Genomic DNA, 21,638 nt, shown 5'->3' on the forward strand with positions numbered 1-21,638 from the left:
GAAGACTAAGTAAGAATGTGTTAAAATGCAATATTTAACAAAATATTTTGTTAAAACAATATTTTCAGTAAGTAGAATAACTCATAAAATTCTATTTATTTATATAGAGAAAGTAATAAATATAACAGCTAGCGGTGTATTATTAATAGGCCTGCTATTGAAAAATAAAAAAACGGATACAAAGATTAATAACGGTTGTTTCTCAAGCGGAATATCACATAAAATCAACAAACAGAAGTGCAGAACCAAGTTTTATAACCAAGTACCAGGTTTATTTGTTTGCAATAAACAATCACTTTCGATTAAGAAACGTACAATTACAATATCATTTATTTATCAATTTCAAGAAATCAATTTGTATTTGTTTTCGTAACCCGTCGAATTCCTCTACCCACCGATTATTTATTTTATTATTTTATTTTTTAAATAACACTATACGTCACGACCTTTACTTTCAAGTCCAAAATTCCACGGCTCACATGATTGGACAAACCACAAATCTTTACATGTTCTTTTCATAACCATAAGTTAGGCAAGCCCCCATGTTTTCCTTCACAACAATATATTTCTATGTTCTCGATCTCTATTATCATTAATATGACTGACCTGGTTGTGCTGCTTGTGTTAATTGTAATACAATCTAACTCAGTATTTTCACAAACAAACGACCATGATAACGATACCAACGTTCTCCTCGGTATGTTTTGTGGTCGTAACGCTATGACAAATCTGCCAAACTATATGAAGAACCACAACAACACGCTTAATGATCTCAGGGTGCAATTATTGAGCAAAAGGGTGGTTTACGTAAGGGCACAGGATTTAAGTGACGGGGTCTCGGTGTTTGCAGTCGCTCAGTGCCGAAACTACCTCTCAGTGGATCGGTGTGTGGCTTGTTTTGATGCTGGTGTTTCTAGTCTGGCCAACTGCTCGAATGCAAATGGTTATATTAGTTTTGATAACTGCTTTATCAGGTAATTATTGTTTTCATGGTAAGTATTATAAGTGAAAATTATATAATCCTTTAACTAGATAATTAGAGTATGGCCAGATGAACACGATTGAAACCGGGAGAATATATGGTGTTTTCACAATCCCACCTTGTCCCTTCCCCCCTATATCTCCATGGCCAAACTCTGTGCGATCTTACAATATGATTCAAAGTTAATTTGTTGATTAAAAAATGTAAAGCAAGTTACATTTTTCCGTCATCGTGCTATGAAAAATATGTGTAACTCATTAACTGCGAAAACAGTCCTTATAGAAAACATTATGTTACATGCCAAATAGTTTATAACATGTAGAAAATATTTACACTTTATATCCGGTTTAATCTTCTATGGTCTTTGTTCTTAGGTTCGAAGACTTCAATGAGTTCTATAACAATCCTTATTTCATGACAGACGGGACCGGCCTTCAATATTTATCATGTGGCAATCAATCAACATTTTGGCAAACAACTTTTAATCAAGTTGTGGATGGAGCTTTATCAAATATTCGAGACGCTACTCCTAAAACCTCTAATTTCTATGTAGCATCCACAACAAAAATCATAAGTGAAAATGTGACCGTGTACGTGACTGCCCAATGTATTAAAAATATAAATCAAGCCATTTGCCAAACTTGCATGAATACAGCGTATGACAAGTTAAACGACTGCCTACCGAACACTGAAGGAAGGTATTCAGACATGGCTTGTTTCACAAGGTACTCTGATACTCCATTTTTCAATGACAACCAGACAATAGATATCACAAATGTCTTAAAAGGTGAGGCTAGTCACTTGTTTCAAATATTAGATACAATTTTAAAGGGTCGCCAAAATGACATCTCACTAATGAGGTTGGCCAAATAGTTTTGGCTTTTTAAATTTTCAATAAAACGGTGCTTGACAAGTGTCCTTTGGCATGATAGATCCTGCCACAACTAATTGCATCTGTTGCAATCCATTTTTTTGCGTCGGATTCACACCACCTTTATGATATCGGTCTTTAAGAGAATCTAATGCAAAACATTGATGGGCCACGTGCAAGTTCAGATTGAGTGAAACAATTTCTTAACTGTTGGTTATCAGATGGAAAGATTGATCAAACACACAAATATTATAGTGAACAAGATAGGCTAGTTCATAGATTTTATTGATAAGCTTCTGAATAGAAAACGTACATAATAATGAAAACAGACTCAACTTAAATAAAGATAAACACTACCAAATAAACCATAAAACCAGGACAAAATAAAGACTCAAACAACTTCTTTATTTTAGCTAGAAAACTTCAACTTTATTCTTCAAATTCAAATAATAAACTGCTCCATGCATGTGAAGCACATGCATCCATATTTGTAGGCCCAACTACTTTGAGTTACCTCCAACACTCTCCCTTAACTCAATCATCCGAACTCCCAGCTTGCTACGAAAGTACTCAAACTTTTCCTTGCTCAAAGACTTGGTTAAAACATCTGCAGTTTGCTCATGAGTGCTACAGAATTCTAACTTCACTTGCTCTTCATTTACCACTTCTCTTATAAAATGAAATCTCAACTCAATATGCTTTGAACGACTATGAAGTACAGGGTTCTTTGATAGGCATATAGCTGACTTGCTATCACAATAAATTGTAGTTCCTTCCACCTGCTGTTGACCCAATTCTTCCAAAATTCTCCTTATCCAGATTGCTTGGCATGCAGCACTTGTGGCTGCAACATACTCAGCCTCAATGCTTGACAAAGCAACTATGTGTTGCTTCTTCGAACACCATGTGACAGCTTCGCTTCCAAATTAAAAACATGAGCAGTAATACTTTTTCTATCATCTATATTACTTGCCCAGTCACAGTCAGTATGACCAGCGAGCTTGACTTTCTTTCCCTTTTCAGCCGTTAGATAGAACAAACCAAACTTAGTAGTTCTAGCAACATACCTGAGTATTCTTTTAGCTGCTCCTAGGTGTATTTTGGATGGAGTTTGCATGTATCTTGCTACTAGCCCAATTGAGTATGCTACGTCAGGCCTAGTGTGAGTTAAATACATTAACCCACCAATGAGACTTCGATACATAGACACTTCAGCATAACCAGCACCATCATTTAATTGCAACTTCTCATTAGTATTCATAGGTGTGTCTTCCACATTACATTCTGTCATGCCAAACTTATCAAGTAGAGCTAGAGCATACCTTTCTTGCCCAACAAAAATACCTTCTTCACTTTGATAGACTTCCAACCCAAGGAAAAATGAAAGAAGCCCCAAATCTGTCATCTCAAACTGCTTCATCATCCCAGCCTTAAACTCATTTACAAGTTTAGTGCTTGAACTTGTGCAAATGATGTCATCCACGTACAGACATACATACATCAGATCTTCTTTAGTTTTCTTTACATATAAAGTAGGTTCATTATGACTTCTTTCATACCTGTGAGCAGCAAAGTGAGTATCTATCTTAGAGTACCAAGCCCTTGGGGCTTGTTTAAGCCCATATAAGGCCTTGTTGAGTTTCTACACCTTATCTTCTTCCCCTGTATCACAAAACCTTCTGGTTGTTACACAAAACTTTCTTCTTCTAACTCTCCATTAAGAAAAGCTGATTTCACATCAAGTTGATGTAGAGACCAGCCAAGGTGAGCAGCCACAGCAAGTATAACTCTAATAGTTTCAAACCTTGCCACAGGGGCAAACGTTTCTTCATAATCTAGCCCCTTTTGTTGAGAGTAACCTTTGGCCACCAAACGTGCTTTATACCTTAGAACCTCTCCATCTGAACCAACTTTAGTCTGGTATATCCATTTGAGCCCAACTACATTCTTGTTTGCAGGCAACTTCATAAGCTTCCAGGTATTGTTCTTTTTAATTGCATTGAGTTCTTCTACCATAGCTTGCTGTCACTCAACCATTGTTGCAGCCTCATCATATGTTATAGGATCAATTGCTGTGAGAGCAAACTGACAGCTGGTATACACTTCTTGAAGAGTTTTGTACCTCACGGGAGTAGATGTTACATTAGAGCTTGAGGTCTGACTTGATTGAGTTGTACTTGTTGCTGATTGTTCAAGTCCGCTTTGATTACTTCCACTAGCACTGTTTCTTCCTTGTAAAGGAATGGACATAGTAGATGAATTAGTAACAGGAGTATGATCATTGTTGGAAGTATTACCTGAGTACACAGTAGCAGACTTATAAGCTGGATCTTCCAACAACTGACAGTTTGTATTGATATACTCCCCACTCCAATTCCAGCTTGCATCATCAACAAACACCACATCTCTTCTTGTCAAGATCTTTTTAGTTACAGGATTGTATAACCGATACCCCTTGGTCTGATTGGAGTAACCAATGAAGATACACTTCTCACCCTTGTCATCCAGTTTCTTCCTTAGTTGAGAGGGAATCAAGCCATATGCTATGCAACCAAAGACCTTGAGATGATGAACAACTGGCTTCCTCCCAGACCAACCTTCACTAGGAGTTTGATTATTAAGGCATTTAGTTGGACATAAGTTTAGCAAACTTACCGCTGTGGCAGCAGCTTCAGCCCAAAAGAAATTTGGCAATCTTTTAGCTTTCAACATACTTCTAGTTAACTCAAGAACAGTTCTATTCTTCCTTTCCGTCACTCCGTTTTGTTCAGGAGTGTAAGGAGGTGTTAACTCCCTCTTAATTCCATTTTGTTCACAAAAACTATTAAACTCTTTAGATGTATACTCACCCCCACAGTCAGACCTAAGTACCTTTACATACAACTCACTTTGTTTCTCTACTAAAGCTTTGAAAATTTTAAACTTTTCAAAGACCTCTGATTTATTTTCAATGAAATAAATCCAACATATACGAGTTAGATCATCAATAAATAGAACAAAGAATCTACTACCTCCCATACTATTGACTTCCATTGGACCACACACATCTGAATGAATCAATTCCAACTTCTGAGTAGCCCTCCATCTGCTCTTGTAAAAAGTTTTCTTCACTTGTTTACCCAGAACACAGCCTTCACATGAATTCACCAGGTTAACCTTTGGAAGCCCATAGACTATATTCTTGTCATGTAGTTGTTGCAGCCCATTGTAATGATAATGCCCATACCTAGCATGCCAAAGCTTTGACAGACCATCTTCACTCCTTACTTCAGTTTGAGTCTTGGTTGCATCTAGAAGGAACATATTGTTTTGAGCTAGAGGAATCTTCATTAATTCTTTACCAGTTGGTTTGTAAATAATAGTGCAGGCTTCATCTTCAAAGTATAACCCATATCCCATCCTCATTAATTGACCAACACTTAGAAAATTATACTCTAATTGAGGAGCATAGTAAACATCACCTAAGAGTTTGTGTTGGCCATTAGAAGCATAATTCTGACTTCTCCTTTACCCACAACTGCAAGTTCCTTCTTATCTCCCAACTTTACTGATAGAGTAAATGTTTCATCCAACTTTGTGAAGCTCTCCCTTGATCCAGTCATGTGATTGGAACAACCTAAGTCAAGGAACCATAATGCATTGGATGCACCCTGATCAGATGAATGCGCCATTAAGGCATAAGATAACTCATCATCACTAGGTGCATCAATACAAGCAAAGAATAAACGTTGGTCATCATTAGGAGCATTGTTAGCATTTTCTTCATTTTGATCAGCAGCAACATTAGCTTGAGCACCATCACAAACCAGCAGTCTCGTTGAAATGCCCAAATCTGTTACAGTTGTAACATTGGGTTCCTTTGTTTCGTTCAGGCATACGACCCCTACCTCGTCCCCTAAAGAGACCTCTGCCTCGCCCTCTTCCACCAGAGTTATCAGTAGGAAATCTTTGTTGTTGAAAGGCATGGAGAGCCTGCTCATCCATCTTTTCTATATTTTCTGGTGACTTTAATCCAGCAAGCCTGCTATTCAATCTTTGTTCTTGAGACTGAAGTGAGCCCATTAACTTAACCGTAGTAAGCTCGGTCAAGTCATAGGCAACTTCAATGGATGGGACAACAAAATCGTATTTGGAGGACAGGCTACGAAGTATCTTTTCAACCACCTTTTGATCTGGAACATCTTCACCATATGCCCTTTGTTGGCTGACTATTCCCATAACGCGAGAGAAATAGTCACCAACACTTTCATTCTCATTCATCAAAAGATTTTCAAAATCTCTCCTTAAGCCTTGTAGCTTCACACTTTGGACTTGGGAATCACCTTGAGATTCAAGACGAAGCGTGTCCCAGGTTTCCTTAGCCGTATTGGCTCCAGCAATTCGAGAGAACAAGAGATCGTGAACCCCTTGTTAGATCAGTGCCATAGCCTTCGCATCCTTCTTCTTTGCTTCACGAATTTTGGCCTGATCGGTGCTGGTGGAAGTAATACCAGCATCAACTAGTTCCCACAATTCTTGTGACTTAAGAATCGTCTTCATCCGTATGCTCCAGTGTTCATAGCCTTCGCCCTTGAACACTGGAATCACTTGTTGTGCTGATGGAATCTTCGCCTTGTCTGCCATGGATGAAGAATAGTTGGGCAAGTTTCTTCACAATCACCAAGCTCTGATACCACTATGTTGGTTATCAGATGGAAAGATTGATCAAACACACAAATATTATAGTGAACAAGATAGGCTATCAATAGTTCGTTCATAGATTTTATTGATAAGCTTCTGAATAGAAAACGTAAATAATAATGAAAACAGACTCAACTTAAATAAAGATAAACCCTAACAAATAAACCATAAAACCAGGACAAAATAAAGACTCAAACAACTCCTTTATTTTAGCTAGAAAACTTCAACTTTATTCTTCAAATATAAATTGCTCCATGCACGTGAAGCACATGCATCCATATTTGTAGGCCCAACTACTTTGAGTTACCTCCAACATTAACTATCGTAGAAAAGACGAATGTTATTTTTGTAAAAAAAAGTTTGTTTCGTTAATCTAATATGTCAAGACCGTCATTTTGATGATCTTCCAGGAATTGAATGTTAACCCATAGAATTCGATAACTTTCATATGATTATATGATAGGACATTCAAGTAAGCCGGTAGCCGTAATTGTTGCAACCATTGGTGGTGGTGTTCTTTTCTTCCTTATCCTTGTTTTCTGGTTATTGTACCGAAGGAAGAAGCTGAAGAAAATTGAACAAGGTGATTAATTATATATCCGTAGAATCTTCAGATAGATAAGTGTACCAACACTAGGGACGATCCAGCTTGTCATGTGAGATCTTGTATATACTAATAACATCCATGTTTTGCATTAGGCTCCCGGGATTTGAATGGGGCTATTTACTACAATTATCAAGATTTGAGATCGGCAACATATAATTTTAGCCAAGAAAATGTTTTAGGGAAAGGAGGGTTTGGTGAAGTGTACAAGGTGATTATTATTATTTAGTAATTCAAGCAACCACTTAATTAGAATATTATCTTGGTCAATTATTTGACTAAGTTTCTGAATTAATGCTTCATAGGCTATCCTTGATGACAATATCACGGTGGCCGTTAAAAAACTCCAAGTATTGCATGCTGAAGCACAACAAGAATTTGAGAATGAAGTGAAACTTGTAAGTAACATTCATCATCGAAATCTATTGCGTCTCCTTGGATGGTCTAGTGAAGGATCTCACCTATTTCTGGTCCTAGAATACATGCCGAATGGAAGCCTTGACCGATTCTTATGGGGTAAGTTAGAGTTTCCAAACCACTTTTATATGAAATAGTTTAAGGGTGCGCATGGGTCGGTTTTGGAATCGAACCTGAAATCTGTTCTGTTTTATTTATTCTTTTAATTACATCGCACAAAACCGAAACGAACAGAAAATTTGGTTTTACGAAAACATAAAAGCAAACCATCAGTTTTTATTTGGATTCGGTTTATTCAGTTAGGATCTTCTTTTAGTTTCATGCACACCACTATAAATAATCATGTTGATATATGCTGATAAATATTTATATGTTGATATATAATTAATGGAGGCGCTCAAAGGGGGGCTCTGAACTGGAGCCAACGATACGAAATAATATTAGGAATAGCCAGGGGTCTTGCTCATCTTCATGATGAGTTCCATTTCAAAATCATTCACAGAGATATCAAATCAAGCAATATTCTCCTTGGTGATGATTTTAGACCAAAAATAGCGGATTTTGGGTTGGCAAGGTTCCAACCGGAGGGCCAATCTCATGTTAGCACCGGGTTTGCTGGGACATTGTAAGTTTGTTTTATTAAGTAACCTTACAATTGTGTGCCACTGAAATTCCTTTTGTTTTACAACACTATGGCAGGGGATACACAGCACCAGAATATGCAATTCAAGGTATTCTGTCGGATAAAGTTGATACTTACAGCTTTGGGATTGTGGTTCTTGAAATTATTAGTGGCAGAAAGAGTACAGAAATGATGTCCTCCTGGAAGATGTGAGATCTAACGTTCACACTCTCACAATTCTGTTGTGTTTTTTTAGAAACATTACATGCATGACTTATGAGTACTTTTAATGAGTATATCCTATTGCATATGCAACATTATATTATTAAGGGTAAAAAAAATAGGATGTAGATATACTTTAAAAGACAAACAAAACAAAGATACAATAGATATTGAAGAACATAGGATATACTCATATACATATGACATTCATGACTTATGACTACTTTTAATTAAGATAAAATATTTTAACTACATTAGACATGAAGGTCGCACGCTCTGATCAAGTAACTTGGTGAACTGCAGGCATGGGAGATGTACGAGAATACGAAATATATAAATGTTATTGATGAAACAATGAACTTGAATGGAAACGAACAAGATGTGATGAAGATCATTGAGGTTGCCTTGTTGTGCACCATGTCACCTGCTTCAGATAGACCGGCCATGTCTGAAGTGGTTTCCATGCTTCAAGAGGGCAAGTTATCGGGGAAAATACAGCTGAAGAGGCCTACTTTTCTAAGGAATGAAGATAGGAGGGTTCGTATAAGTCATGCGATTTAGCCAAGATGTCACCATACTGCATATATACTATAGCTTTACTTTCTTAATAGCTTGTTAAATCAGTCCTTTTAGTTTGGTTGGAGATAAAAGTAGTTGATTTTGTTTAATAGATATATATAATGTTATTGAATACCTGTAAACTCACCTAGCTCCAGATTAGAGAGAAGCAAAAGAAATTGTACTAGAAATACAACTATCCAAACTGTCACGAGGTTAAGTTGAATAATTAATTGGTTAAGATGCATGGGTTTGAATTGCTAAATGGGCTTAAGTGTAATTTTTAAAACGGGGCTTCATAGTTATTTGTTTTAATTGTTTATTTAAACTAGTACTTCTAACGGCAGTCAATTTCTCAAATTCAATTAAGAAGTTGGTTCGGGTGAACTATTTGACCCGTGCGTTGCGGCAAGACAGTTAAACTGATAAAAAAATAAACTTAAAAACGTTGAATAACAAACTTTAAAAAATGACACCATGTTAAGTATTTTGTGCAATTGGCATAGTAACATGTGATTTAGTCATATTTTTCCAATTACCCGAGCTAGACTCTAAAATGATGATTAACTGTATTTAATACCAAATTTTGTGTTAACATTCTAAATTTTCTTAATGCCGAGACTGGTGATGAGCTGGTTAGAGCATGAACGCACCAAAACAATTTATCATTTACTTTAATAAAAAGTGAATAACTCATACAATGAGGTGTAACATTAATAGGTGTCCATTTTGATGAATAGTATTTTATTTTTTCTAATTATGCTTTTCAGTCTTCACGTTTACATTTATTCTAGGGTTTCTTTCATAGCACGCCTATTGAATGCTAGTACGTAGTTGAGCCCCCCCCCCCCCCCCCCCCTTTTTTCTCAAATGGCCCTAAAATATCTATATAAATTGTTTAAGATGAGTTTAATGAATTATCCAAATTAATTGTTTATTGTAGACCTAAATTATTCGGATTAATTACTTTGTATTTGTTAGTTAGTTTATAATAGGTTTATATCGCAAAATTATAAATTATTTTTATTTGGGGTTGGTGTCAAAATTTTTATAGGGTTAATCTATGTTAAAGCTTCTCAAGAGCGGTGTCCAATTTCATAATAAAAAACATCGAGATTAAATATAGTGTATATATATAGTTAATGTGGTGTGGTTGACCCGTGTTGCGAATGCCTAAGTCCGCCATCACTTTGGTTACTTAAAATGCCTAACTCCGTCATCGCTTTTTTGGTTACGTATAATCAAAAGTATGTTACTTTATTTAATAACTACAAAGTATTTTATTTTTTCTAATTCTGCTCTTCAGTCTTCACGTTTACATTTATTCTATATAGGGTTTCTTTCATAACACGCCTACTGAATGCTAGTACGTAGTTATAACTTTTAGGTTTACATATTCAAAGCTTTTAATATGTAACTAGCATCAATATCATGGAAGGAAGAATATATAATCACAAAGAAGAAGGAAACTATTGGAATATTCCAGCTTTACATGTTGTAAATGTAGGATATATGCCCAATAAAGGAATCTTTGGACAAAGCACACACATTTGCTATACCAACATAATTATTTATTTCTTTTATTTATTCATATTCATACTAATAATAAAGAATATTCTAAACTACGACATTTGTACTTAACTACTGTGTGTAATAATTTACAGCATTAGTTCCTAATAAAAAAGATGCATAAGTCTTGTTACTAATAATTTCAATTAATGCTTTCTAGAGTCCAATAAAAAATTTATTTCATGATATGTGAATCAATTAGATGTTTATATCTGAATGAAACTATTCAAATGGAAACATTTGAATAAGTCAGACTTATGTTATTGCTGAATGGGACAGAGACTTATTCGGATATGAATGAAGCAAAGAACCCTCTTAATAAAAGTATATTAATTTATTATTAGTTTAGTAAATACCGGCGGAAGCAAGCACAAAACAAAAGCTAAGGGTGTTTTAGTAAATAAGCTAAAATACCTTCTTATAAATACAAACTGATTTTGGCGCCATGTACGTTCTACAAATTAACCAGTTAAGATCTGAATTTTTCAAAAATGGCGGATAATTCTTCCTCAGATAAGTTGGTGTTCTTACATGGAGATCTGTATCTCCATATAATTGAAGCTCGAAACTTACCGAATATGGATATAATCGCCGGCCACATCCTTCGTTCGATTCCTGCCCAGAGGACACTGAAGCAGCTGGTATAATATATATAATATTAGAGCTAGTTTGATTATTATATATATATATATATACTGTTACCATATATGTTTCCTTGTATTTACGTACGTTATAGGCTCGGGCGACCGGAAGCTCCGTTCCAGCGGCAGGAAGATCATTGCGAGCGATCCTTACGTCAAAGTCTCCGTGCCTCAAGCCGCGGTGGCGCGTACGCGTGTGCTCAAGAACTCCAAAAACCCTAGATGGGACGAACGCTTCCATATTCCCTTAGCTCATTCGGTTCAATTTTTGCAGTTCGAAGTCAAAGACGACGACATCTTTAGCGCTGACTTGCTCGGGACCCTTAATATTCCCGCCCAGGCTATCGCCACCGGAAACATCATCTCCGACTGGTTCGATTTGAAAAACTCGAAAAAGGACTCCGCGTTAAAGCTCGAAATGAAGTTCACACCGTGCGAGCAAAATCCGATCTACCGGAATGGAATTCCAGGACAAAGAGGTGTACGGGATACCTACTTTCCGGTTAGGAAAGGCTCAAATGTGACGTTGTATCAGGATGCTCATATTCGGCCGGAGTCTAAGATTCCGGATAACATTCATTTGGATGGAGGTCGGGTTTACGAGCATAATTTGTGTTGGGAGGATATATGCCATGCAGTATCAGAGGCTCACCATATGATATACATTGTCGGTTGGTCCGTGTTTGACAAGGTGAAGCTGATCAGAGAGCCAACGAGGCCTTTGCCGAGGGGCGGGGACTTGACGCTCGGTGAATTGCTTAAGTATAAGTCGGAGGAAGGGGTTAGGGTTTTGTTGTTGGTTTGGGATGATAAGACTTCTCATAGCACGCTCTTCATGAACACGGTGAGTGATTGATTGTCTATACACACACATCTAATGCCATGCAATTTCAATTAATGGTGAATTTGTGCATGTAGACTGGAGTGATGCAAACTCATGATGAAGAAACCAGAAAGTTTTTCAAACATTCATCTGTGAAATGCGTGCTTTCACCTCGATACGGAAGTGCTAAATAACATAAGATGTGCTTAATCATTTCAATTGTGGTTTGTCAAGGGTTGGACATATTTATCTATTAAATGTTCTTATTTTATGTTTCAGGTTGTTGGAGGTGCTTTTACACACCATCAGAAATGTGTACTAGTGGACACACAGGCACATGATAATAACAGAAAGATAACAGCTTTCATCGGCGGCCTTGATCTCTGTGACGGTCGATACGACACACCCGAACATAGGTTATTTCACGATCTCAACACTATATTTAAAGACGATTATCACCAACCAACAATCCCTGTGAGCATGATCTATATCATCACATCTTCTATTACAATTTATATCACTCAAATTCATAATTTTTAGTTTCCACCAAATTAGGCAGGAACAAAGGGCCCAAGGCAGCCATGGCATGACTTACATTGCAAGATTGATGGTCATGCCGCTTATGATGTCCTGCTAAACTTTGAGCAAAGATGGCGAAAAGCTACCAGATTTAGAGAATTTGCATTAGTTGCAAAAAGGATAGCCCACTGGCAAGACGACTCGTTGTTGAAAATTGACCGAATCTCATGGATTCTTAGTCCTACCTGTCCTGTTCCAGCAAGTGGAAATCACACAGAGGTTCCTGCAGATGATCTGTTATTGCATGTTTCCGGTGAAGATGATCCTGATAACTGGCATGTGCAGGTTAAATATCCCCCCCAATCCAGCGGGTCCCTTTAAATACATGGATTAAAGAATTTTATGGCCTTTTCTTGTTGTGCAGATATTCCGGTCTATTGATTCTGGATCTTTAAAAGGATTCCCCAAAACTGTGGATGTTGCTGAGAAACAGGTTAATAACTGAATTTCCTTTATACATCTGGAAATATTTTAAGATGATTTTTTGGCCCGTCTGACCCGTTCATCCGACTCATTTTACATGTACCCTTTTAGTTGAATCATTTTGTTTTAACCAATTTGACCGGTTAGAGATACATCCTAACAAAAATTGACCCATTTAATGATACTCTATCTTGATTACAGCATATGTTTTGTTGACATTATGGTTCTTGCAGAATCTTGTCACTGCAAAAAATATGGTTATAGAAAAAAGCATTCAGACTGCGTACATCCAAGCGATCCGATCAGCTCAGCATTTCATTTATATAGAAAATCAGTATTTTATCGGCTCATCATATGCATGGTCATATAAAAATGCAGGTAACAAGTTGCATCCTACCTTCACAATATGCTATATATTTCCCTACTACTTCAACTAGAACGTACGCCTTTCAAGTTAAAATCAAATTATTCTTATGTGAAATCAATGACATTATTTTGAGGCTAGTGTGTGCTATCTTGCCAAATTTTAGGAGCTGATAACCTAATACCAATGGAGTTGGCTCAAAAGATAGCAAGCAAGATAAGAAACAATGAGCGATTCGCAGTTTATGTTGTCATACCAATGTGGCCCGAGGGGGTCCCAACTTCTGCCACCGTGCAAGAGATTCTCTATTGGCAGGTATCTTATAACTTATTATTTTATAACCTGCACAATCATTTTCAAAAAATTTAGATCATCAAAGTGAACCGGATCACACATAATATTATATTCTAACCTACAGTCAGACAATGCAAATGATGTACAATGTTGTTGCACAAGCAATCCAGTCCATGCAACTAGATGCTCACCCTCAAGACTATCTGAATTTCTACTGCCTCGGAAAACGTGAAGACGTACCATTCAAAAGTAATCAATTGTTTGCAGATGAGAAGGTATTTAGACGGTTACAGTCATATTGCAGTTAGGCATGTAAACTAACTAAGTGAGGCATTTGCGTGCTCGTTCATTTAAATTTAACCGAACAAACGACCGGACACGAAGAATTAAACGAACAGAGTTTTCTAGTTCGTGTTCATCGTTAAGAAAATGAACTTGTTCGAGTTCGTTTATGTTCTTTCATTAACAATATAATGACCAATTAATGAACATAAATGAACAAGCATACTGAACAGAGAAGGACAAGCAAATTTGAGCAAACACCAGTTTTTCGAGTAAAAGCGAACATTAATCTATCATGCCTAAAAACTTAATGAAAATTAGACCAAATTGTAATGGACCTAAAGGATTTAAATGATTGTTCAAACAAACGGATTTCTACAATAGTAAAGTAACTAACATAAATGAACAAACATAAACAAACACAAATGAATGGATGTAAAGAAAAGTTTAATAACTTAAAAGAACAAACAATAAGTACATATGTTCATTGTTTTAACTAAATGAACATAAATATGTTGTCCGTGCTTGAACATTAACGAACTTCCAGCCAAACGGTTTAATGAACGTTCATTCACTTACAAGTCTAATTGGAGTTGTTTACAAGTTCATAGATATTAATATTGAATTTGTGTCTATAGATTTCAGATTCTCAAAAGTTCAAAAGGTTCATGATATATGTGCATGCTAAAGGAATGATTGTTGATGATGAATATGTAATTGTGGGATCTGCAAACATTAATCAAAGATCTATGGCTGGGTCAAAGGACACCGAAATAGCCATGGGTTCATATCAACCACATCACACTTGGGCTGCAAAGAAGCAACACCCACATGGACAGGTTTGACCCCTTTGACCACCAATAATCTCACATAGCACATACTAACAAACAACCTCCGCGCATAATTTCAGGTCTACGGTTACAGAATGTCATTGTGGGCCGAGCATCTCGGGGTGCTAGAGAAATGCTACAAGGAACCCGAAACTATTGAATGTGTGAATAAAGTTAATAAATTAGCTGAAGATAATTGGATATGATACACAGCTGATAAACACATGACATTAGAAGGCCATCTTTTAAGGTATCCGTTACAAGTAGATAGTGACGGGAATGTGAATTCCTTGCCCGGATATGAGAATTTCCCAGATGTTGGAGGTAAAGTTATGGGAGCTCATTCGCCCACCCTACCTGATATTCTAACCACCTGAGTGATTGATTTCCAACCTATTCATGATACATGAATATATGTGTGCGAGCGTGCGAGTGCCATTATCATGAAACAATGCGTGTTGTAAATTTATGAAAGTACGTTTTAAATGAATTATATGTTTATTAAGGAACCCTCAATATATAGAACAAACCAGAAACAAACCTAACTTGGACTTGTGGGCTAAACATAATTAAACCCTGATACTAATAATCTAATAGCATATACTCACCAAAACAAAATGTATCTATTATGTAGAAATTAACCTTCGTGCATATATCTTTTCGGCTAATCTCTCGGCTACTTCCACCTTCCCGTGAGTCTTACACGCAGCCAATAATGCGCCCCATAACGCATCATCCGGAACGGCATCCATCATCTCCACCATTGCCTCCGCTTCTTCAACCCGCCCCGATCTCCCCAACATATCAACCATACAAGTACAATGTTCCAAACTCGGTGTCAACTTAAACCGATCTTTCATCATCAGAAAATACTCCTTCCCTTTATCAACCAACCCATTATGACTACACGCGGTCAGAATGGCCGTAAACATCATCCCATCCGGCTCCACCCCACCCCCCAGCATCCTCTCGAACAACCGAAACACCTCCTCACATCTCCCATACATCCCATACCCACTCATCATAGCAGTCCATGTAACCACATTGGTTAGCTTTCTCTGAGACATTTCATCGAACACCTGGCGTGCACTCCCCAGATCGCCACATTTACCGTACATGGTGACCAAAGAGTTCAAATTAGCCACATCTGAATCAAGCCCATTTGAGAACACAAGCACATGTACGTTTCGGCCAAATCTAAGGGCCGGAACACAAGCACAAGATTTAAGAACTGGTGGTAGGGTATGGTGGTCTAAGGGTTTACCGGCACGGATCATTTGACGGAAGATGGTGAGAGAATGGTGGAACTGATTGAGGGAAGAATAAGATCGGATGAAGGAGTTGTAGAGGAATGTGGATTGGCGATTGGTGAGATTGAAGATGATGGATGCTTGGTGCAGTTTGGCGCAAACAGAATAGGATGAGACTAGCTTGGCACGGATGAAATCGTGGCAGGAGGCTCCGGTGATTATAATTCGAGCGTGCAGGTGTTTGAGCAAACGCAGGTTTCTTGTGGAGTAACATGAGTCGAGTAGTTTGGAGAATAGGAATATGCTTCCCATGATATGATTTCACGAAAGATCAAAACCCAACCAGACTTTTGAACAGGGAACCAAACCCTTGCAATTTCTACCCAAAAACATTTCACTCACTTTCTAATAACCATTTTCACTAGATGAACAAGTGAGCCATCTACGCTTATGTATGCTCGGCTAACCGAAACCAATGCCAATTTGTGTTTTATTTTCTAGTTTTTTAAGCATCTAATCGAGATAACCGAAACCAGTATTTAAAATCCAACTTTTGAGATCTAATCTTTGGTTAACATCTGCTATATGGTCATTTTGAGGAGCTTTTTAACCTTCATTTGCTAATGTGTGTTTGCATAAATAGGTATCGATCGGACATTTTGGTTTAATCACAAAACTTAGTCACTCTCCATTCTTTAAATTTTAAAAATGGTCTAAAAGGCTTTGGAATGGCTTCCAAAAATGCATAATTTCCATTGGTGTTGACTTTTCTTCAAACAACTTGTGCTTATGAAAGTGTATAGTTTTCGGTCGGTGTTGAATTTCCCGTTGTAGTTCAAATAATAACATCAATGATGCCGATTAAACACAAAAAATAAAATGTAGTTCTGATTTTTTTTTTTTGTATTGTTTCGCAATTTGTGCTATTATAATTTGTAAACTCAACTTTATTTTGTTAACTTAATTTCTTATTATATTTTCCAATTTTTTTGAGCATCTAGTTAGCGAGTTGCCTAGCTTCAGCAGCTTCTCACACTTGCAACTATAGTTTACCAACTTTATTGTAAATCTGCCTCTTAAAGTTCAAGTTAAAAGCAAATAGAAAATACATTGTATACATCTCTATTTGTGCATGGTAGCTTCAAGTTTCTCATATACACGTATACAAGTTTATATAATGAAATTTAAATAGTTAGTTATGAAGATTTAGAAATGATATTTTGAGATAAGATATGATCAACTATTTTACATTGCTTGAGTTTAGATAACTTTTTAAAAATTAAGAAAAAGAACACGAAGGAGTGAAATAAGATAAGCAACAAAAACAATCTTAAAGTTACAGAACCGTGAAAAGGGACGCGAATAAGTATAAAGATTATGAGTTTCTGTCATGTCACCATAAATACTCATTTTGAACAATTTTCATTCAATACAAAAGACTATAACAGGCCAACGTGAGTTTCTTTCTAGCTCAAATATACGCCATTTTAAAGGGGAAAATTCCCAAGAATTTGAAAATATGGACGGGAAAGGTAGGAAACATAAAAATACAGTCTCTACAGAAGGTTTTGAAAAACTATACATTAATTTTTTTAATACAATACTAATTAAGTTCCTAATTTGGTTTGACTATTGAAGAGTTACAGGGGAGTGAAATGTTTGAACGAGCCTAGTAGAGAATCTGAGTCCTCATACACTTGACTTATTCCAACCTCTCCGGTTCAGATGCCTTTTGCCCCCTTGCCGGGGATATCCTTAATAGTCATTATGCGCTTCTTTATGGTACTTTCTTGCTCTATCTATCTACTGACTTTGTTATTATTGGAAAGTAAATAATAAGATATCTATCTAAAGTCACATATCTATCTAAATGCTATGAGAGTACAACAAGTTTCTTGATTTAAAGCTTCAATTTCGCAAATCAAGTTTTTTCCCCATTTTCGTCAATCTTTAATACGTTTCTTTTTAGCTTAAAACACGTAAATCTTTGATTGGCATAATTTATGGTGTAAAAACTCGTCAATCTTTTATTCTTCTGGTTTGGCAGGTATTCCTCTTCCCTTAGTTGGAATGGTTGCATATGGGGCCACAACATTTCTTGCATTAAAGTTGGCTTCAAAGGACTTCCCTTTTGGGATTGATCAAAGTAATGGTGGATTAATATTACTTGGAACAACGACCGCAATGGCAACTGCAAGTGCATACTTTTTATACATTTTAAACACACAATTTCCAGGAGCTTCATGTTCTTTTTGTTTAGTATCTGTTTTGTTGTCATTCTCATTGTTCCTCACTACTGCAAAGGTACATGCTCACTCAAATTCCAGTTTTACAAGGCAAATTATCCATGTCTTCACGTAAACGGGACGATTCTTTTTGTTTAGTTATTATGCTTCATTGTATTTGTTAAAATTGTTGATCGAAAAAAAAGGTAACATGTAGGCTTGCAAACAAATGGAACGAACAAGAACGGGGCATGTTCGTGTTCGTTCGTTAATAGTATACATGAAGGGTTAACGAACATGAACGAGTTTAACTGAACATAGATGAATGAATATAAGCTAACACAACTGAGCAAAAACCAATTAAAACTAAAAGTGAATATCAGTCTGTTGGGTCTAAAATTTAACAAAACTAGACTAAATTGTAATAGGTGATATTCTAATTTAATAAAACTAGACTAACTTATAATGGGCCTAACAATCTAGATGAATACGTAAACGAACAAACTTAGACAAACATAAACTAGCAAACGTTCATGAACAAGACATGTGTTCATGTTCGTTTGCTTAACTAAATGAACGGAAAGTTTTGTTCATGTTTGTTTAACTAAATAAACGAACTTGCTGCCGACGGTTCACAAACTGTTCATCGAACGTTCAGTTCTCATGCAGGTCTAGAGAAATAACATAGAATCATTGTTTTTGTCAGTTTGTTTATTTAGGTATGTTTATTTGATTATTTCTGCAGACTTTAGGGTGGCAAAAGATCCAAGACGAAGTCGGTTTACAGTTATGCATAGCGGGTCTAGTTTTTGCTGCTTTAAGCAACTCATATAGTGCAACTATATCTCCTCCTGCACGGTAACTTCATTGCTGATTGATAACCATATTCTGTGCGTCACTTCTGAAGAATTTATGTAATTCTTTTATTTATCTTTTCTATCCGCAGATTTGGAGAGAAATTTCTGCCATACTTTCCAACTGAAATCAAGGCTCCATCGAGTCCTTTAGCTATTAAACTTGCAAAACACCTGCGTTCATTTGGAGCTAAAATGTATGGAGCCTTTTGGTGTTCACATTGTTTAGAGCAGAAAGAGGTACACAACATACATCTGATTCTATTTAACTGCAGTTAAATCTGTATATAGTTGTGATATGTACAACATAGATATCGACATGTTTACATCGATCGAAAACCATGCCCAAAAGATACCGACACGTGTTTTACATCGATCGAAAACCATTAAAACAAATACCTGAGTCGATGTCAGTATCGGTTCGGTTCGTCATAAAATTTATGCCAGAACGTCTAGAGAAAAACCACCTAACACACCTGCGTATTTATTTTTTCAATTATCTAAGTTTAATAATAAAAACTTTGCGGCTAAACTTTAAAGTACATAAATTTTGTGGTAAAATTATTAAAAAATTAAAAACTATGCTAATTTAAATTTATAAAAAAAACAAAACAAAACCCTTTGTGGGAATTGGGGCCAAACTATAAAACATAAAACTTTTGTGGTCAATTTAAAAAAAGGGGAAAACTTTACTATTCATGCACAAATTCACGCACACCATTATTAATATAGATATATAATTTAGCTTATTTTATGAGAATTAGGATCTTTTTTACATATGGTCATGTGCTGGTTTTATTATTCTTGTTGGAACATTAAACGTGATTTATGGTACTCGGGTAGATGTTCGGTCATGAAGCAGCAAAGCTAGTGGACTATGTGGAATGCTTCCCAGATGGATTTAAAACTGGAACTGATTTAAGTCAAGAGTGTAAGAAAGTCAAAATTGAAGGTTTTCCAATGTGGATTATCAATGGTCAGGTGAGAATGTTAACTTAAATAGCATCGGTGAAGGATATAATTATGGATTAAAAATGTTAATAATTTTGGGCATTTCTTGTTTTTGGAGTTAAGACATATAAAGGAATTCAAGATTTCTCAGAACTTGCAAAAGCTTCTGGATTTGAAGATGGTAAGTTCAGTAGAGAGCTAGCAGAGATTGCTAAACAGTCTGCTGAAGCAGACATGCAACCATGATATATGCATGTCGTTTTGTGCATGCATGCATACATGATATTATCATGGGGCTTTGTTTGTTGTAATGTTCAACAGGTCCTGGTTGTGTTGTAGACATTTTAGTTATTAATTTACAGGACTTCATTAGAAGAATAAAGATTATGTGTATTCATAATAAATCGGTTTCATTTTACCTTTTTTTCTTTAAGTTTTGTACCTAATTTCCTTCTAATCATAGAACTAATTTTCTTTTAATGTTTTTGTTTACAAGAACATAGGACTAATTATGTATACGATTATGATTATAAGACAATGTACCTTTCTTTTGACAAAAGAATCTAAAACTAAATATTTATACTTAGGCTAAGGGTAATGGGGCTTGGTTGAGCCCCAAGTGAACCAACATCTTCATGACACGTGACGCTGACTAGGCATGCCAACCAAACCCCCAGACCAAGCCTCAAAGGGTGTAATGGTCCAGGTGAGCCGGGGCTTGGTTGAGTTTTTTTTTTTTAATACTATATCCTAAATAAATATTAATAATACTAAATTAAAACATTTCATTAAAACATAAATAAAAAGGAAAATAAAAACATAAATTTAAAATGCAACAACCTCTAAAAAAATACATAAAAATAGCATTTTTAATTTTTTTTCGTCAATTTCTTCCGAATACGATCTTTTTCTTCCTCCATTATCGCTTGGTCGGATGGCGGTAGGTGGCTAAAGTCCTTGGCTAGAAATTCCAAACTCTTCATCCGGTTTCTATTATGTTTAACTTGACCAATCGACTTGAGACCAATTGACATTCTAGCAATCTCTTTTCCGAAGTTGTGATCGGCGGTTCTTGTTGGTGCATGTTTTGTAACAGATGATCTTTTGTGTTTGTTAGAATTGAGAGTAACGGTCAAAGGGGAGACTGTTGGTGCATTTTGTGACCGTCGCTATGCAATTCAGACCAGCGGAACGCCTTAGGCGAAGTTAGCACAACTTCGCCTTAGGCGAAGTTAGAACAACTTCGCCAACGGCGAAGTTGTAACAACTTCTGCCTTAGGCGAAGTTATCACAACTTCGCCATAGGCGAAGTTATGAACAACTTCGCCTACTGGCCCAAGCCCAAGCCCGAGAAGATGTTTTGTCTATATATATGTGTGTCTTGTTTAGGTTTTGGATCCAGAAAATAAGAGTATTGTGTTATAGTTCATTTGTCTAGAGAGTAAAAGAGAGGAAGTGTCGTGAGAGACGACCCGAGGTAGAGCTCACCTCGGGTCGGACGTGTTTCTGTTTATGTTACGGTATGTAACGTGTTTTAATTATTATTATAAAGAATCTGCAGATTTGTTTATCCCGTTCTTGTATTTGTTCGTGTATT

The 21,638-nt window shown here is 36.4% G+C and overlaps 2 protein-coding genes and 2 pseudogenes across 2 annotated transcripts; 3 read left to right on the forward strand and 1 right to left on the reverse strand.

Moving 5' to 3' along the window:
* The first annotated feature begins 597 nt into the window (after window positions 1-597).
* On the forward strand, window positions 598-8,959 carry LOC143574714 (cold-responsive protein kinase 1-like; annotated as a pseudogene).
* Window positions 8,960-11,016: 2,057 nt separating this feature from the next.
* Window positions 11,017-15,128, forward strand: LOC143574713 (phospholipase D delta-like). Its single transcript, XM_077059266.1, has 11 exons — window positions 11,017-11,134; window positions 11,211-12,010; window positions 12,085-12,164; window positions 12,232-12,463; window positions 12,545-12,853; window positions 12,933-13,001; window positions 13,225-13,369; window positions 13,522-13,670; window positions 13,772-13,924; window positions 14,570-14,770; window positions 14,842-15,128. Exons 1-11 carry the CDS (start codon window positions 11,017-11,019, stop codon window positions 14,965-14,967), a joined length of 2,382 nt encoding a protein of 793 aa, XP_076915381.1. The 3' UTR covers window positions 14,968-15,128.
* Window positions 15,129-15,387: 259 nt separating this feature from the next.
* On the reverse strand, window positions 15,388-16,038 carry LOC143574716 (putative pentatricopeptide repeat-containing protein At3g11460, mitochondrial pseudogene; annotated as a pseudogene).
* Window positions 16,039-18,036: 1,998 nt separating this feature from the next.
* Window positions 18,037-20,293, forward strand: LOC143574728 (thiol-disulfide oxidoreductase LTO1-like). Its single transcript, XM_077059274.1, has 5 exons — window positions 18,037-18,315; window positions 18,982-19,094; window positions 19,183-19,330; window positions 19,934-20,071; window positions 20,165-20,293. Exons 1-5 carry the CDS (start codon window positions 18,082-18,084, stop codon window positions 20,285-20,287), a joined length of 756 nt encoding a protein of 251 aa, XP_076915389.1. The 5' UTR covers window positions 18,037-18,081; the 3' UTR covers window positions 20,288-20,293.
* Window positions 20,294-21,638: the final 1,345 nt, after the last annotated feature.

Source organism: Bidens hawaiensis, unplaced genomic scaffold (assembly GCF_021521415.1).
Source record: "Bidens hawaiensis isolate Kalapana, Puna unplaced genomic scaffold, B.hawaiensis_p1.1 tig00027091_1, whole genome shotgun sequence".
In the NCBI taxonomy this organism is placed as follows: Eukaryota; Viridiplantae; Streptophyta; class Magnoliopsida; order Asterales; family Asteraceae; genus Bidens; species Bidens hawaiensis.

Coding starts and splice junctions, on each gene's coding strand:
- LOC143574728 (XM_077059274.1), top strand. CDS start 18,082: ATGGTTGCATATGGGGCCACAACATTTCTTGCATTAAAGTTGGCTTCA. Junction 19,095..19,182: donor ACTATATCTCCTCCTGCACG/GTAACTTCATTG, acceptor TTCTATCCGCAG/ATTTGGAGAGAAATTTCTGC. Junction 20,072..20,164: donor TGTGGATTATCAATGGTCAG/GTGAGAATGTTA, acceptor TTTGGAGTTAAG/ACATATAAAGGAATTCAAGA.
- LOC143574713 (XM_077059266.1), top strand. CDS start 11,017: ATGGCGGATAATTCTTCCTCAGATAAGTTGGTGTTCTTACATGGAGAT. Junction 12,464..12,544: donor ATCACCAACCAACAATCCCT/GTGAGCATGATC, acceptor CCACCAAATTAG/GCAGGAACAAAGGGCCCAAG. Junction 13,671..13,771: donor AAGAGATTCTCTATTGGCAG/GTATCTTATAAC, acceptor ATTCTAACCTAC/AGTCAGACAATGCAAATGAT.